The sequence below is a fragment of the Scyliorhinus canicula genome, chromosome 3 (assembly GCF_902713615.1).
Source record: "Scyliorhinus canicula chromosome 3, sScyCan1.1, whole genome shotgun sequence".
Classification (NCBI taxonomy): Eukaryota; Metazoa; Chordata; class Chondrichthyes; order Carcharhiniformes; family Scyliorhinidae; genus Scyliorhinus; species Scyliorhinus canicula.
The window spans coordinates 204,658,323-204,677,113 of record NC_052148.1 but is presented as its reverse complement, the minus strand read 5'-3'; the positions used below and the strand labels follow the sequence as shown (position 1 = coordinate 204,677,113).

Below are 18,791 nucleotides of genomic sequence, written 5' to 3'. Positions count from 1 at the left end.
CACTTGGACCCCAACTCCAAATCATCTATGTAAATTGTAAACAATTGCGGTCCCAACACTGATCCGCGGCACATCAATAGCCACTGATCAACCAGAAAAACACCCATTTATTGCCACTCTTTGCCTTCTGTCAGTTAACCAATCCTCAATCCAAGCTAATACATTACCCGTAACTCCGTGCACCTTCATCTTATGCAGCAGCCTTTTGTGCCGCACTTGTTGAATGTCTTCTGGAAATCCAGATACACCAAATCCACCAGTTCCACAGTGACCACCGCGCTCTTAATGTCCTGTTATGGGCGGCATGGTACCACAATGATTAGCACTGTTGCTTCATAGCGCCAGGGGCCCAGGTTTGGTTCCAGGCTTGGGTCACTGTCTGTGCGGAGTCTACACTTTCTCCTCTTGGCTGCGTGGGTTTCCTCCGGGTGTTCCGGTTTCCTCCCACAAGTCACGAAAGACGTGCTGTTAGGTGAATTGGACATTCTGAATTCTCCCTCAGTGTACCCAAACAGGGATTTTCACAATAACTTCATTGCAGTGTTAATGTAAGCCTACTTATAACAATAAAAATTGTTATTATAAAGAATTCCAGTAAAATAGTGAAACATGACCTGCCTTTCATGAACCCATGCTGTGTTTGCCTGATAGGACAATTTCTATCCAGATGTCTCGCTATTTCTTCCTTGATGATAGATTCAAGCATTTTCCCCACTACAGAAGTTAAGCTAACAGGCCTATAGTTACCCACCTTTTGTCTACCTCCTTTTACAAACAGTGGCATCACATTTTCTGTTTTCCAATCTGCTGGAAATGCCCTAGAGTCCAATGAATTTTGGTAAATTACCACAAGCGCATTTACTATTTCCCCCGCCATCTCTTTTAGTAACCTGGGATGCATTCCATCAAGGCCAGGAGACTTGTCTACCTTTAGCCCCATTAGTTTGCCCAACACCACCTCATTAGTGATAATGATCATTTCTAGGTCCTCACCTGCCAAAGCCTCCTTGCCATCAATTATTGGCAAGATGTGGAGATGCCGGCTGGGGGAGCACAGTAAGAAGTCTGACAACACCAGGTTAAAGTCCAACAGGTTTGTTTCAAACACGAGCTTTCGGAGCACTGCTCCTTCCTCAGGTGAATTATTGGCAAGTTATTTGTGTCTTCCACTGGGAAGCCCGACACAAAATACCTGTTCAATGCCTCGGCCATTTCCTCATTTTCCATTATTAAATCCCCCTTCTCATCCTCTAAAGGACCATGTTTACCTTAGCCACTCTTTTTGTTTTATTTATTTGTTATCATTTTTATATTCTGAGCTAGTTTACTCTAAATCTATCTTACTTTTCTTTATAGCTTTTTTTGTGGCTTTCCGTTGACCTTTAAAGATTTCCCAATCCTCGAGTTTCCCGCTAATCTTTGTCACTTTGTATGCATTTTCTTTCAATTTGATACTCTCCTTTATTTCCTTAGATATCCATGGCCGATTTTCCCTTTCCCTAGTCTTCCTTTCACTGGTATATACTTTTGCCGCGCACTGAAAAATCACTTCGAAAGACCTCCTCAATTGTCCAACCATAAAGTCTTTGCTCCCAGTCTACCTTAGCCAACTCCTCCTTCATCCCATTGTAGTCTCTTTTGTTTAAGGAAAAAGCATTGCTTTTGGGTTTTACTTCTCACCCTCCATCTGTATTTTAAATTCAACACTTCAATAGAACACTTCACACTTTAGATAACAATTAAACAGTCCAAATTCAGGCAAAGTATGGCTCTGATATAGAATGTAAGTTCTCTCTATTCTGTTCCAAAACTATGCCTTTGCTTAATCCTCAAAGGAGCAAGCCATATTGCTCCAGTGTGAATCGTTTTCTTCTCTCATACCAGTTAGCATAATGACCTTTCTGAATAACAGTGCAAATTAGTGCAAACCTATTCTAAATTCAAGGCAGTGTAAATGAGAATTGAAGGAAGCAAATTTGTATATTTTGTAATTTTCTGAGAAAATAATACAGTGAACTGCTGGTAGAATACAGGGGATATACTTAATGTCGTACTTTTTCTTTTAGTTAGTCTACTGCTATAATGAGTTTAAAGAATATAAACTGCAGTTTGATAAAGCAGTAAGTAAATAAACCATGGATATAATTTAATTACCTCTTTTATGAATATCCTTAATAAATGGGGCCATTGCAACCTCCACAAAATCAGGCACATATCCGTGGTTCTGGTTAAAAAAAAGAAAGATTTTACTATTTCAGTACACATGGAATCAATAATAATAATAAGGAAACTTTGTTTAATAATCACAACGTAAAGTTATATTAAAATGAATATTAAGCACAGGACCTTGACCCAGTTGACTGGGGCAGCACAGTAGCACAGGGCAGCACGGTAGCACAAGTGGATTGCACTGTGGCTTCACAGCGCCAGGGTCCCAGGTTCGATACCCCACTGGGTCACTGTCTGTGCGGAGTCTGCACGTTCTCCCCGTGTCTGCGTGGGTTTCCTCCGGGTGCTCCGGTTTCCTCCCACAGTCCAAAGACGTGCAGTTTAGGTGGATTGGCCATGCTAAATTGCCCATAGTGACCAAAAAGGTTAGGAGGGGTTATTGGGTTATGGGGATAGGGTGGAAGTGAGAGCTTAAGCGGGTCGGTGCAGACTCAATGGACCGAATGGCCTCCTTCTGCACTGTATGTTCTATGTTCTATAATATATAAAAATAGAGTGGAGAAATATTCTGATTAAAGGTCACCAAAGTAAAATGCTAACTGTTTCTCGCTCCATAGAGTATTTTCAACATTTTCTGTTTTACTGGAGAAATGCAGATTCAGCTTCTTATCAGCGGACAATTCCCATTTTAGCCATGTCACTGCAGAGAGTTGCCCAGTGAAGTTTAGTTGCCCACCCCACCCAGCCCCTCTATGGGAGAATGGGGATGACAGGAGAATTGGTGTTGAGGTGCACTTCTGGAAAAAAAAATCTGTAAAATTATGGGAACATTGGCCAAGGGAAAATGTATGATCAAATAAAACCAGCACATAACTTGGATCTTCAATTAAATATCTGATAAAGCACATTCGACAATTTGATCTTCAAAATGTGAAGAGACCAAGGCCCGAGAGCATCAATCTCTGATTGAGAGAGCAGCACGCTAGCACAGCGGTTAGCTCTGCTGCCTCACAACGCCAGGGACCCAGGTTCAATTCCGTGACTGTCTGCGTGGAGTTTGCAAATTCCGCCCGTGGGTTTCCTCTGGATGCTCGGATTTCCTCTCACAGTCCAAAGATATGCAAGTTACGTGGTTGGCCATGATACATTGTCCTTTAGCGCCCAAAGATGTGCAGCTTTGGTGGATTGGCATATGATCAATATGCAGGTTTACCGGTATAGGGTGGGGGAGTGGGCCTAGGTAGTGTTCTCTTTCGGAGGGACGGTGCAGATGCAATGGGCTAAATGGCCCCCTTCTGCACTGTGGGGATTCTATGGGAATCTCATATGGAGAGTTACTGTGTATCCAGTTAAAATGGCAGGGGAAGTGGGCAAGTCTACTATCTGCATCTGCAACACTTTTCAGAAAGCTTCCCTGAACCAGCAGAACGAGCTGGAGAGAGTGACAGCTCCTGAAGATTCATGCAGCAGCAAGGCACCATGTGCACGTACCAGGGACAGAGGAGCCGATAATGTAGCTTCACTAGGGGCTTTGTACAGGACGCTTCCACTGTTCAGTCTGCAATTTTACTGCCCTGTAACGCCCCTGAACATTTGCCCTGCATCAGTGGGTTGGAAGGGATCATTACTCACAGCTGGAAACATCACTTCAAGGAGGAAAAACATAACAATGGCATTTCCCCATCACCCCACCTAAAGCAGCAGCCCTCCTGAAAAACAAACTTCTTTGGCACCACCTATGAAGATTGCCCTAGAATTAATGAACCTGATCCCTAATGCAGCACAGCTACAGATGGTACACTAATGTCCTCACTTGCTCCTCAATCCCTTGAAATGGAACCTTTGGACACACTGTGTACTATGACCTGGCTACATTCCTATGGTTGAATAATTAAAAACATATTCTCACAGAAGATTTAGCTTTAGCAGCTGCGAGCAGTGACATGGTGATTTCAGACAGGTAGTCAAACACCAGAAAATCCAGGTTTCCCCCATACACCAGCTGTGGAACTAAAAAAGGTGAAAATTATTTTTGCATACAGATGTACAAATGCACTGAAACATTTAATGTTACAGAACTGATTATGTATATACCCTCACGACATTCATGTGATGATTCATGTAAAGAGATCGGAGATTTTGTTCTAACATTTTTACAATGTAATTCGGACCACACTGCACATGAACATACAGTGCCAAAGAAACCTGAAGTGTGGTTTTAATGAGAGTGGGATGCATTTACAATTCCTTGTTTCTCTGCTATATCTAATGTCTTCTGTATTAGTACTCCCTTCCGCACTGATGGCCATCTCATTTACAACAATGCAGCACGGTAGGTAGCCTTGTGGATAGCACAGTTGCTTCACAGCTCCAGAGCCCCAGGTTCGATTCCGGCTTGGGTCACTGTCTGTGTGGAGTCTGCACATCCTCCCCGTGTGTGCGTGGGTTTCCTCCGGGTGCTCCGGTTTCCTCCCACAGTCCAAAGATGTGCAGGTTAGGTGGATTGGCCATGATAAATTGCCCTTCGTGTCCAAAATTGCCCTTAGTGTTGGGTGGGGTTACTGGGTTATGGGGATAAGGTGGAGGTGTTGACCTTGGGTAGGGTGCTCTTTCCAAGAGCCAGTGCAGACTCGATGGGCCGAATGGCCTCCTTCTGCACTGCAAATTCTATGATGGCTCATTCTCTTTCACCAAAGTTCAAGTGAAAATCCTTGGATGAGAAATTAACTGAGTGGTGAGGGATAGTGGTTAAGAGAGGAGTTTGTTGCACATTCTCCCTGTGTTTGCGTGGGTTTCATCCCCACAACCCAAAAGATGTGCAGGGTACGTGGATTGGCCATGCTAAATTGCCCCTTAATTGAAAAAAATGAATTCGGTACTCTAAATTTTAAAAAAGAGATGAGTTTGAACCGTCCCAAATTTACTGCAAGTAGACAAAGGCACAAAGATGTCAACAGTTCAACATAAAACAACATTTTAGCCCAGGGCCCTTAGAACTATTACATCAATTATGGCTTTGGCCGTACCACTATTGGCAAATACAAAATGTTGAATTTTACCAAGGACACAATAAGTGTTGTTAAAGAAGTGGTTAGAATCGTTAAATATGCTTCTCTCGCTCTACAAACGCTGCCTGAAGGCCAGATGTTTCCTGTCAAAATAATGGTGAGTGGTGAGCTTAATGGTGCTCAGTTGTGTAAATTGCCCAGCAAGATGTACTGATTAAGAGATACTCTGTGAATTGTAAATTGTCACAGATTCCTGGACGCTTTGTGCCACTCTGAGACACATTTTGCCCTCAAACTCCCCTTGTGAGTTTCATGAAGTTGCTACGGTTCCGTGTTAATTGCCCATAAAACTCACCGCAGAAGGTTAGGGCTGCTACCTAACAGTCTAAAGTACCTTATTAGCAATGACAATCATCCTTTCCAGGGCAGAAATGAAACAATTTAAACTGTGGTGCTCCATTCTGGAGTAGTAAATTGCTAGGGATTTTAAATGTGTTAATTTTTTTACATTTCCTTTCAGTGCTTTTTTTCCTCTGTCTTAATCTGATTTTTTCCTCGCTTTTTATTTTCATCTGTGCCTGATTTGATTCTAATTCACCCTCTTTCTCTGTCATTCTCTGTTTTTTTTCAATTTGAAGTCTCATTGGTTAAGGAGACAGATTGTTGGTACAGTTACTCGTTTTATTTATTTTTAAAACAAATTTAGAGTACCCAATTTTTTTTTCTCCAATTAAGGGGTAATTTAGCGTGGCCAATTCACCTACCCTGCACATCTTGTTGGGTTGTGGGGGTGAGACCCACTCAGACAGGGGGAGAATGTGCAAACTCCACAGAGACAGTGACCCATGGTTGGGATCGAACCCGGGTCCACGGTGCCAAGAGGTAGCAGTGCTAACCATTGTGCCATCGTGCTGCCCCTCGTACAGACACTATTAATGTCCCAGGTGCCCATTTGTCCTCAGCACATCATCATCAGCCTGCACTTCCAGCAACTCACAGGACAAAATATTAGCGGTATTGAGAAAGGAAATAAAATGCAACTATCCAGGGCAACCATGAGATGTTCTCCACCAGCAAAATCTGGGCCTATGTTTCCTTCTTGCCGGCCATATTTGCTTTCAGTCAATGATGTGACATTTGGCTTTTAAAAGCATACTTCAGTAAATTCTAAAACAAGATTAACCACTATACTGGAACAATTGCAAAACAATCGAGATGTTCAATTATTTAAAAACATCCTGAAGTATTCATTTCAATGAATGCGTGTAGTATTACTTATTTTAAAAATGGTAGTCACACATCATGTAGTTAATCCTTCTCAATTAAATTTAAGGACTGAAAGTTTGTGATAAGCAGCATTTAGTAACCACAATGTGGTTAAAATACATATAATAACCATTGTGGCAAGAATTCTGAAGCATTTAAAAATCAAAATCATGTGTAAGAGAATAAAGATTGATCTTCCACCACATTGCCATATTAGATTTATGTTTTAGGAAGTGTGTAATAGCAGAACATTTTTAAATGAAAACAAACACATTCATAAAATAGCATTTGAATTATAAATTTCCAGCATGTTATGTGAAGGAAACAAAGAAAAGGATCTGAAGCAGAGATTGCAGAAAACCGTGGCAAAATTGGAAATAGTGCGTTCTGGAGCAGCTTGGCCGCAGCCCCCAGAGTGAGCTATCACACAGCTGCACACTAACCAGCTACCCAAACTGAGGACTAGACAGACACTCAGCTGTGCTCACTTGACCATTCATCCCACAACTCCGCCGCCTGCAGCAAAAGGACAACTCGGGATCCAAAGCTTATCGGAGCCACGACATTAGCATCGTGAGCTACAGTCCAGGAAAGACAGCAGGGTCGGAAGAACAAAGGGAATCAGCAGTGGGAGAAACTCCGTAACTTTCTTTCGGATCCTCGACTTAAGTCGCTGGCCCGTCACATATGCGTGGCACGATGACCTGTAAATGCGGAGGCACGGGCATGCACGTTGGAAGTGTGCGGTGTTTAAACTCCCAGCCCACTTTTTTTAACCGGCTTGACTTCATGCGCTGTGCTGGACCTGCTACATTAAAAATCTCGGGTCAGTGCTATCTTGGTCCACTTTCCCCCATGATAGGTATGTTTTTACACCTTTCTATTTGCACTTTTTTCCCTCTGTCCTGTATCATTGAGCAGAGGCAGGAGACATCAGGAACCATTTGTTTATTAGGTTTTCTATTATTGTTTATAAATATGTTTAAATTGCAAATAAAGTGAAAGGAAGTTATATTTTTATTTCTTTTAAACTTTGGTTTGTCATGAGGCTGTTAATTCGATTAAAAAGTACTTTACTGTATATAGTGAGTTTCGAGTCACAGAAAGTGAAAGAAATACTTCTTTTAAACATTAGTTTGTCATGAGGATGTTATTCAATTTTGGGAACTATAATGGATAGAAAGCGGTGATCACTCACTAATGAGTATGATTGTCCACTGAAGATACTGTGTGTTACTGGTCACGGGTTCTGTGGGTCCTTGAGTGGCTGATGAGCCCGATCCTAGAGCTGCATCTTCAATAGTCACTTGCAGGAGTTTCCAAAAGGTGGGATCAGTCCTTGAACGCTAGGTCGCAGGCATTCCTTTCTCAGGCTTCTTTTCCGGGCCTTCTCTTGCCATTGGGTGTTCTCAAAGAATTGTGTCCCTTCAGTCACAAGGTTCCTCCAAGTAGGTTTCTTCTGAGTAAGGGTCCCCCAGGCATAGATGTCTATGTTCCATTTCTTGAGGTAAACCTTCAAGTGTGTTTGAAGAGCTTCCCTTGTCCTCCTCATGTTCATAATCCTTCCTTGAGCTGGTGAAGATGATTTGTTTTGGCAGTCTGTAATCTGACATCCTAAGCTATGGGCAGCCCAGAGGAGTTTGTTTCACATGATCATAGCCTTGATACTGGTGCTGATGACTCTTTCAAAGACACTAACGTTAGCATGCTTATCCTTCCAGATTCAGCGCTAAAGTACATTTGAATTTTGCAATGTATTTGAAGCTGTATTATTTAATTTAACAATCTCCCTGATGCAATTTACATCTTTACAAGCCTCAGTGATTACTTCAAATGGTTTAACAAAGTTGACCTGTGCAAGCCACCTGTAAGCTAATGTGAACTATCTCTCTGACAGGTATTGCAGAATCCAATATCTGCAGTCATGCTTCAGCTCCGCTGAGTCATCACACTAATAGCTTGGTTTCTTAAAATCCTTGAACTTCTTTTGAGACTTTGATATATAGGTGCAGGGATCTTGAGAGAAGAGTCAGGCTACATCTCTGCCTGGTGAGAAAGCAGATCAATTACCCATCTCTAAGAGTGTATCGATAAAGGACATCCCAAAATATGTCAGAGGAGATGTTTGCCAAGGTACTGCTCTTCAGCAGCTGCTGCTTTCAAACTTTGAGCTTGTAAAATTAACAATTGATATGTCTGAACCCTCTCTCCATCCTCTTCTCACTCCCTCTGTCTGTCCTGTTCTCCCCTCTCCCATCTCTCTCATTCTCCCCTTCCCTCTACAAATAGACAAAACCGTAGTGTTTTATGTGGAAAAATACATTTTATTGACCTTTATGTTTAGGTGAGAAAATATATTTTATTCCAAGAAATTTGTAAAGTTGAGGTTATTACACAAAATGTCATTGTTCAGCTCATAATGTTAAACATTAAATTAAATGTTAACTGGTTTCAATTGGGATAAGGCGGAGGCATGGGCCTGAGAAAAATGTTCTTTTGCAGCGTCGGTGCAGACCTGATGGGCCGAATGGCTTTCTATGATTTGAGAAACACAAATCAAAGAAATATCCACTGTTACAAGGATGGTGCCAGCAAAAGGCTCTAGGGCACTTTTAAAATCTTACGACTACAATCTAAATTAAAACATAGGAACACTTTTAAGCATGCCACACATAAAGTTATATAATAATATAGTACAGATTTAAATAGTTTCACAGATTTAAAACAAATAATGAAACCTATGTTCACTTATAATCACCTTTAATCATTTTAATCAAAATAAAAAATTACTTAAAAAAGGGGGCGACATGTGGCGCCGTGGTTAGCACTGGGACTGCAGCACTGAGGACCTGGGTTCGAATCCCGGCCCTGGGTCACTGTCCGTGTGGAGTTTGCACATTAGAACATAAGAACATAAGAACTAGGAGCAGGAGTAGGCCATCTGGCCCCTCGAGCCTGCTCCGCCATTCAATGAGATCATGGCTGATCTTTTGTGGACTCAGCTCCACTTTCCGGCCCGAACACCATAACCCTTATCCCTTTATTCTTCAAAAAACTATCTATCTTTACCTTAAAAACATGTAATGAAGGAGCCTCAACTGCTTCACTGGGCAAGGAATTCCATACATTCACAACCCTTTGGGTGAAGAAGTTCATCCTAAACTCAGTCCTACATCTACTTCCCCTTATTTTGAGGCTATGTCCCCTAGTTCTGCTTTCACCCGCCAGTGGAAACAACCTGCCCGCGTCTATCCTATCTATTCCCTTCATAATTTTAAATATTTCTATAAGATCCCCCCTCATCCTTCTAAATTCCAACGAGTACAGTCCCAGTCTACTCAACCTCTCCTCATAATCCAACCCCTTCAGCTCTGGGATTAACCTAGTGAATCTCCTCTGCACACCCTCCAGTGCCAGTATGTCCTTTCTCAAGATGTGGAGATGCCGGCGTTGCACTTGGGTGAGCACAATAAGAAGTCTTACAACACCAGGTTAAAGTCCAACAGGTTTGATTCAAACACGAGCTTTCGGAGCGCAGCTCCTTCCTCAGGTGAATCCTGAGGTGAATCCTGAGGAAGGAGCTGCGCTCCGAAAGCTCGTGTTTGAATCAAACCTGTTGGACTTTAACCTGGAGTTGTAAGACTTCTTACTGTCCTTTCTCAAGTAAGGAGACCAAAATTGAACACAATACTCCAGGTGTGGCCTCACTAACACCTTATACAATTGCAACATAACCTCCCTAGTCTTAAACTCCATCCCTCTAGCAATGAAGGACAAAATTCCATTTGCCTTCTTAATCACCTGTTGCACCTGTAAACCAACCTTCTGTGACTCATGCACTAGCACACCCAAGTCTCTCTGCACAGCGGCATGCTTTAATATTTTATCGTTTAAATAATAATCCCGTTTGCTGTTATTCCTACCAAAATGGATAACCTCACATTTGTCAACATTGTATTCCATCTGTCAGACCCTAGCCCATTCACTTAACCTATCCAAATCCCTCTGCAGACTTCCAGTATCCTCTGCACTTTTCGCTTTACCACTCATCTTAGTGTCATCTGCAAACTTGGACACATTGCCCTTGGTCCCCAACTCCAAATCATCTATGTAAATTGTCTGCGTGGGTTTCACCCCCACAACCCAAAGATGTGCAAGTTAGGTGGATTGGCCATACTAAATTGCCCCCTAATTGGAAAAATAATTGGGTACTCTAAATTTACTTTCTTTTTAAATTACTTTAAAAGAACCAATAACAACAGAAATGCCTGTATAAAAGAGCAAAAAACTGTAAAAAAAAACTTTTAGGGCAGCATGGTGGCGCAGTGGGTTAGCCCTGTTGTCTCACGCCGCCGAGGTCCCAGGTTCGATCCTGGCTCTGGGTCACTGTCGTGTGGAGTTTGCACATTCTCCTAGTGTTTACGTGGGTTTCACCCCCACAACCCAAAATATGTGCAGAGTAGGTGGATTGGCCACGCTAAATTGCCCCTTAATTAGAAAACATTAATTGGGTACTCTAAATTTATATTTTAAAAAATTCTACTTACCTTTAAAACACTTTTTGAACATGTTGCCTGTTGTCTTCAAACTGCGCCAGGGACCCGGGTTCGATTCCCGGCATGGGTCACTGTGCGGCGTCTGCACGTTCTCCCTGTGTCTGCATGGGTTTTCTCTGGGCTCTGGTTTCCTCCCACAAATCCAAAAAGACGTGCTTGTTGGGTGAATTGGACATTCTGAATTCTCCCTCAGTGTACCCAAACAGGCGCCGGAGTGTGGCGACTAGGGGATTTTCACAGTAACTTCATTGCAGTGTTAATGTAAGCCTACTTGTGACATTAATAAAGATTCTTCTTATTATAAATTAATAGTTCAAATGCCTGCCCTCAATGGGTGTTCCCAACCTGGCCCCGTCATAAGGGGGCAGGCTACACTCCTCCTGGGCCGCGCTGGAGGCCCAAGGATGCATCTGGAAGAGGAAGGTTCATCGCAATTTCTGAGGACAGGTAAGTGGCATTTTTCTATCTTAGAATTGGCGGCCTGTGGCTTTCCACTGCATGTCGGACGTTACGGGCCAGTATGTCTCTTGAATCATAGAAATATCCCACAAAGAGCTTCAAACTTTCCTATTAAGCAGCAGGTTTACTGTAAAGCTGATTGTTTCAGCTAGCTCCCAATTCAGAAATCTCTTCTGCTCCAACTTGTAGTATTCAGCTGTCCAATTGTTCGGTGTTTGATTATGTGTGTCTGTTAACTCTTCTCTGTTCTGTGTGCTGTCAGTCAAGCCTAGGCGTGATTACTGAGAAAGAGATACTAAAAGCAAGCTGTAAGCTTGTGACTTCAGACATTTAAAAATATAGCTCCTGTTGAGACATAAAAACTGGTGTGTCATCTGCAAATATCTGAGACGCAAAACACAGCTGGTGGCTAGGTTAATGGAGAAAGTTTAAATTTAATGATTCCAGTGCCACTCCTTTCTTCACCGTGAGATCCAACCATGCCGTGGGATCAATGAATTTCCGGGTTCAAGACCTACATGGTTGCGATGTATATGGATGGTCTGTAGATGACAGTGACCGTCAAGAATGCAATACTCATCAGCTGCCTCAGAGGTGAATGCCAGTGTTTGATCAGCTCACAGAAGATACATTTGATATGTGCTCTTGAAAAATACTTCAAGCCAAAGAAAAATGATTATTGAACTGTGTATGTTTCACCAGAGATGCCAGGGAGCCTTCATAGTCAAGTACTCTCAAAAACGTACCCAAATTGTGGTGGTACCCATTGAGTCCCAACACCATGTCCAGTTGGTGGGAAAAAGTGTAACTCCTGCTTACGGTGGAATCACTTTGCAAAGGTTTGCAGGTCAGAGAAGACTTCATCAGTTTGGCAGATGAAGGAGTTTCCTTCTGAGATTGAGGTACAGCATATGCATAATCATCATGGACAGTAATGGACCAGGTCATTTAAGGCTTGCTAAGTCGAGATTACACTGTTGCTCCTCCTTGACGTTTACACAAAAGTGTCTATATTGAGTGACAAACACTACCAGTGTTATTTTTTGCAATTTTCTCACGAGGCAGATTCATATTCTACAAAGTCAAAGGCGCAACGCAAATGGACAATTGCGTGGCTCTTTCCAAGGGCCGGTGCAGACTCGATGGGCCGAATGGCCTCCTTCTGCACTGTAAATTCTATGATTCTATGATGAAACAGCTTTTGGCCTGTTTTAAAACAAAGATAACGAGCGTGATTCTCCATCTCACCGCGAAAAGGGACGTGGGAAGGCCTGAAAATGGAGGGGGCCCTCAGCAACCCCATAGCAGGGTGTCCTCACTCAGGTCCGGGTTGTGGGGTCATGCCCATGTGTGTGGGGGGTGACATTGCCTGTGGAGGGTGTGGGGGACCCTGAAGTTCACTTAGAGATTGGAGCAGCCTTTCATAGAATCATAGAATTTACAGTACAAAAGATGCCATTTGGCCCATCGAGTCTGCACCGTCCCTTGGAAGGAGCACTCTACTTAAGCCAACTTCTCCACCCTATCTCTATAACCCAGTAACCCCACCTAACCTTTGTGGACACTAAGGGCAATTTAGCATGGCCAATCCATGCTAAACTGCACATCTTTGGACTGTGGGAGGAAACCAGAGCACCCGGAGGAAATTCACACAGACACAGGGAGAACGTGCAGACTCTGCACAGTGACCCAAGCCGGGAATCAAACCTGGGACCCTGGAGCTGTGAAGAAACTGTGCTAACTACTGTGCTACCGTGCTTCCCACTAAAATGGTCTGGCCAGCGAGTTCAGCTCCCAGTGATGGGAAAAATTCAAACTGTGGGCTAGCCCAGGGCGAAACTCCCCAGGGCCTGCAAAAATGACTAAGTGTGGTTAGATAGCACTCAGGGAGCCACCGACAGAGCTGGGGAGAAAGTCTCAACCCCAAATGGCACTTAGAAACGTTTCTGTTAATTGCACCCAGCATTAGCGATAGCGAAGCGACTTGTGACATTGAAGATGACATGATCGCAATGGTTTTACATGCATTAGCGAATCTGATTATGTGAAAGGAGATGACGGCAGAATCGAGTGGTTATCCCGACTTCAACACCATTAATCCGACAAGACTTATAACCAAACTCTGTGCAGCTGGATTCTTGACTTCCTCACCAACAGACCACAATCTGTCAGGTAGGCAACAGCACCTCCTTCACAATAGTCCTCAACACCGGGTCCCTGCAAGGATGTGTGCTCAGTCCTCTACTGTACCCCCTATACACACACACGACTGTGGCAAGATTTAACTCCAACTCAATCTACAGGTTTGCAGATGAAACAACGACAAATCAGACTACAGAAGGGAGATAAATCACTCGGTTGCATGGTGTACCGAAAACAACCTCTCTCTAAATGTCAGAAAGACCAAAGAACTGATCATCGACGTCAGGAAGCGTAGCCCGTACCAACCCCCCCCCCCCCCCCCCCCCCCCCCACCCACCCCCGTCTGCATCAATGGCTCCAAATGGTCGATAGCTTGAACCTCCTGGGGGTCACCATCACCAACAGTCTGTCCTGGTCCACTCAGATTGATGCAACAGTCAAGAAAGCCCAACAAAGTCTCTACTTCCTACAGAAGCTAAAGAAATTCGGCATGTCTGCATCGACTCTCACAAACTTCTACAGATGTGCCACAGAGAGCATCCTATCCGGCTGCATTACAGCTTGGTATGGCAACTACTCGGCCCAAGATCGCAAGAAATTGCAGAGTGCGGTGAACTCAGCCCAACGCATCACACAAGCTTGCCACCCGCACATTGATTCTGTATACACCTCCCGCTATCTCAGGAAGGCAGACAGCTTTATAAGAGACCCCTCCCACCCAGGCTTTGCCTTGTTCCAGACCCTTTCATCAGGCAGAAGATGCAGAAGTCTGAAGACCCGCACATCCAGACATAGGAACAGCTTCTTCCCCACAGCTACTAGACTCCTCAACGACTCTCCCTTGGACTGACCTGTTCCCTGGAAGAACATTATTCACGACATCTTATGCTGCTCTTATTCATGTGTTTGTTTTGTTTGGCCCATTGTTCCGCACTGTAACCAATCACTGTTTGTCGATGTACCATTTGTCAATGTACTCTGTCGATTATTCTTTTTTTGTCTACTATGTACCTACTGTATACATTCTCTTGGCCTCAGAAAAATACTTTTCACTGTATTCAGTACGTGACAATAAATCAAATCAAAATAAAGTTAAATCAAAGTGTTACAGCAAAGTGAATTACATCTCACCCGTTAAGTACATGAAGATGTTAAGATGAAAAGCAATTCTGTGGTGCAATCTGGTGACCTGCAATGGATTGTTGTATAGAAGGGCACTTTAGAGTACTGGTGTCGATCTGTAGGAACCATAGGTTTATGCCAGCTCGGATGGATTCATCATATAAGATCTGGGAGAGAGAGGGCACAGAGAGGTTCAGAGATTTCTTCATGGAGGGCAGGTTTGTTGGGCTGGAGGGTGGTGAAGTTCCACCCGGGAAGGAATGTTTTTAGGTATTTGCAGGTATGGAACATTGTGCATAAGGAACTCTCTTTGTTTCCTCGGTTGCCGGCGCCTTCACTTATGGATAAGGTGCCAACTCTTAACGAGATAGAGGAGGGGAGGACATCAGATGTCTATGGGCAGATGATGGTGATGGAGAAGGCTTTGCCGGAGGAAGTAAAGGGGAAATGGGAAGAAGAGTTGGCTTTGGTTTGTGGGGTATGAAACGAGGTTTTGCATAGGGTCACTTTTACCTCCTCGCTTACAAGACCGAATTTGATTCAGTTTAAAGTGGTACATGGAGTGCACTTGACCAAGTTCTGGATAACTACAGGATGGAGGAGGGGGGGGGGGGGGGGGGGGGGGGGGGGGCGGCTGTGTTGTGGGGATAGATTTATGAAAATTGCAGACATTTGTTTGACCATTTTGTATGTGACAACTGAAAACTTTCTGAATAAAAATATTTTAATAAAGAAACAGCATATGTTTGTGCACTCAAAAATTTGTTAAACTGTGCCCGCACTCCATAATGACTTCCATAGCTAACAAAAGCGTGGCAACTACTCTAAACGGATATTTAAGAGAAGTACAAGTAGCCCCTAGAAAGCAACATATTTTGCTTGTTGTTCATGATCTACAAAGCAAATGATAGGAAGTTGCTGCAACAAATTCCATAACTACCACTTAGGTCATTGACGTTCTAAACAAATTGTTTACAAAATGGGGCTTGCTGGAAAATATTACTACAGACAATAGACCGCAGTTTGCTTCCAGTCAGTTCAAGAAGTTCCAAGCAAGCTACGGAATTCACCATATGTAATCTAACCCACAATTGAATGATGGGATCAAATGATTCAACCAAGTGTCTCGGACGTCGGACAGGAAAATGTTTCCACACTCCAGTCATATCCTACTTCCCGCATATAGGATGGAATTCTTATAGGATCAAAACATTTCCAAGTGTCATTTTGGGCAAGATTGGCAGGGTGTTTCTTGTTGACTTTTTGTGTGAGATCCATACCGCTATTCAACCACACTTAGTAATTTGTTTGGGCCTTGTAGAGTTTCTCCCCCATCTAGCCCATGTTTTCCATCACTGGGGAGTTGAACTCGCCGGTGAGACTGGCTCCCCAGGGATCGGGCTGCCATTTTGAAAGGGTGCGCCAATCTCTAAGTGAAGTTAAAGGTCTCTCACATAGCCCCATCCACGGGCAATGCCACCTCCCGCACACATGGGCATTATTGAGCGGCAAGGTAGCACAGTGATTAGCACTGTTGCTTCACAGCGCCACGGACCTGGATTCAATTCCCAGCTCAGGTCACTGTTTATTGGTGAAGGTTCTCCTGGCGTCTGCGTGGGTTTCCTCCGGGTGCTCCGGTTTCCTCCCACATGTCCCGAAAGACGTGCTTGTTAGGTGAATTGGACATTCTGAATTCTCCCTCTGTGTACCTGACCAGGCGCCGGAGTGTGACGACTAGGGGATTTTCACAGTAACTTCACTGCAGTGTTAATGTAAGCCTCCTCGTGACACTAATAAAGATTATTACATTATTATTCCTCCACCCCCCCCCCCCCGAAGTGAGGACACCCTGCTCTGGGGTCGCTGAGGGGCCCCCCTTTCCAGACCTTCCCACCCTCTTTTGGGCCACCCTCTGTCAGGACTGCCAGCCTTGTCTCCCCCAAACCTTTATGAAGCCCCTTCATACCCGCCCTTTATCCCTCCCTTAGGCCCCGACCTTTGGCAGTGCCACCCTGGAACCTGGGCACTCTGGCAGTGCCACCCAGGCATCTTGACAGTGCCTGGGTCAGTGCCAAGGTACCTGTTTGGTTGTGCCAAGGTACCAGGCTGATAGTCCCTAGGTGCCTGGGGTGCCGGAGAGAGCCAGGGGCCACCCTACCCTGTCCCCAGCCATCCTAGGGGTCTCCAATGACCTGGGATTCCCCCAGGTGCCGTTTTCCTGGTCCACGTTTGTATGGACCAGTACGAAATGGCATCCGGTTCAGGCCTCACTGGGAAGGCCGTTACTTCCCGGGCGCTGGGATAATCCAGCGCATGCATAGTTAAATTATCCTAATGGCTCATTTAAATATGCTGATCTGGATCTAGCCCACCACTGGGGTTTGGTTGAATCTCACAAGACGTCTCAAGCGTTGCAAATCTCGCAAAATTCAACGGTTTCATCGTGTCTCCAAGTCAGGCGTGACGAGGCCGGTAAATCACGCCCATAGATCCATCCCACACACTCAAACTGGGAAGACACAAGCCAAATCTATGACAAGTCATGACCTTCCCATACCGCTGACCATTCTTATGCCATCATCAGTATCCAACAAGAATCTCACTGAAACCAAGAGAAATCAAGAGACAAGTTGAAACCAAAGTGTAAATCTACGTGCAAGAGAACACAGTTTGAACTTGGAGATTGAGTTTGCACCAAACGGCCAAATTGAGACCACAAACTCCATCAGGATCAAAGCCGAACAAGCGGTTGCTCAGTAACAATGCTTATTGATTCTCCTGGATGACACCACAAAGTGGAAAACAAGATGCTTGATAGTGAACAGACCAGGGTATTTCCAAGATAGTCACCCAGCGGGTGACTGCGATGTTGATCATTTGGACAGCACGGTAGCACAAGTGGGTAGCACTGTGGCTTCACAGCGCCAGGGTCCCAGGTTCGATTCCCCGCTGGGTCACTGTCTGTGCGGAGTCTGCACATTCTCCTTGTGTCTGCGTGGGTTTCCTCCGGGTGCTCCGGTTTCCTCCCACAGTCCAAAGATATGCAGGTTAGGTGGATTGGCCATGGTAAATTGCCCTTAGTGACCAAAAAGGTTAGGAGGGGTTATTGGGTTACAGAGATAGGGTGGAAGTGAGGGCTTAAGTGGGTCGATGCAGACTCGATGGGCCGAATGGCCTCCTTCTGCACTGTATGTTCTATGTACTATCAAGGTGACCGTGCAGAACCTCAAGGTCCGAGATCTCAGCATCATAATTAGAGACATTCATATCTCAAAGACTATTTCTATACTCAGAGAACAGATCTCTAGCAAATGACTCAATGTACATCTGTGGCATTTAGGAAAATTTTATGTAAAATAAGGTATTTTAGTTTCTCAAGAGGGGGAAAGATGTTGGATTCAATCGATATGCGTTTGATTATATTTGTCTGTTAACTGTTCTCTGTTCTGTGTGATGTCAGTCAAGCCTGAATGTGGTGACTAAGAAAGAGAAACTAAAAGCAAACTGCACGCTTGTGACTGCAGGCATTTTAAAGCATTGTAAAATTTAGCTCCTATCCAGACACAGAAATTAGCATATTGAGCGGGATTTCGGTGAGGGAGGCAGCCCGCCAGCGGCATCTACCGGTCCCGCCATTGTCAACAGGATTGCCCCTTGACAGAGCATCCCTCATTGCTGGGAAACCCACATGCCGTCGTGGGGCTGGAATTTCCTGCCGGTAAATCCTGCCCTACGTCTCTGCAAATCACCGAGGCAGAAAACACAACACTACTTACGATTCAATAGTGCAGAACAAATTCTAACTTTCTCAACTTAGAAACTGAGGGTGCCTCTAAACAAACCAATAATCTCAGTGATAAAGAATTAGATTAGAGGCTTTTTAAATTTCAACTATTACATTAAAACAAGTGACTGATACACCCAATTCTGCTTCTGCATCTTTTAAAACATGCTTTCAATCTATCACTGCCACCTTGAGGCAATTAGAAGCATAATAAAACAAACGAACACACATAGAACATAGAACAGTACAGCACAGAACAGGCCCTTCGGCCCTCAATGTTGTGCC

At 44.1% G+C, this 18,791-nt stretch overlaps 1 protein-coding gene across 4 annotated transcripts in view; it reads right to left on the bottom strand.

The window, feature by feature from the left end:
- The window catches only part of lratb.1 (lecithin retinol acyltransferase b, tandem duplicate 1), a 253,628-nt gene that overhangs the window by 224,454 nt on the left and 10,383 nt on the right, over positions 1–18,791 (bottom strand). For 3 of the 4 annotated variants that reach the window (XM_038792045.1, XM_038792044.1, XM_038792046.1), the window contains exons 2-3: positions 4,079–4,179; positions 2,155–2,224 (exon numbers count right to left, since the gene is read on the bottom strand). In XM_038792045.1, coding sequence (XP_038647973.1) covers positions 2,155–2,224; positions 4,079–4,179 — 171 coding nt within the window. Of the gene's footprint in view, positions 1–2,154; positions 2,225–4,078; positions 4,180–10,990; positions 11,108–18,791 lie in introns of those variants that run through there. The other variant, XM_038792047.1, reaches the window with a different exon arrangement.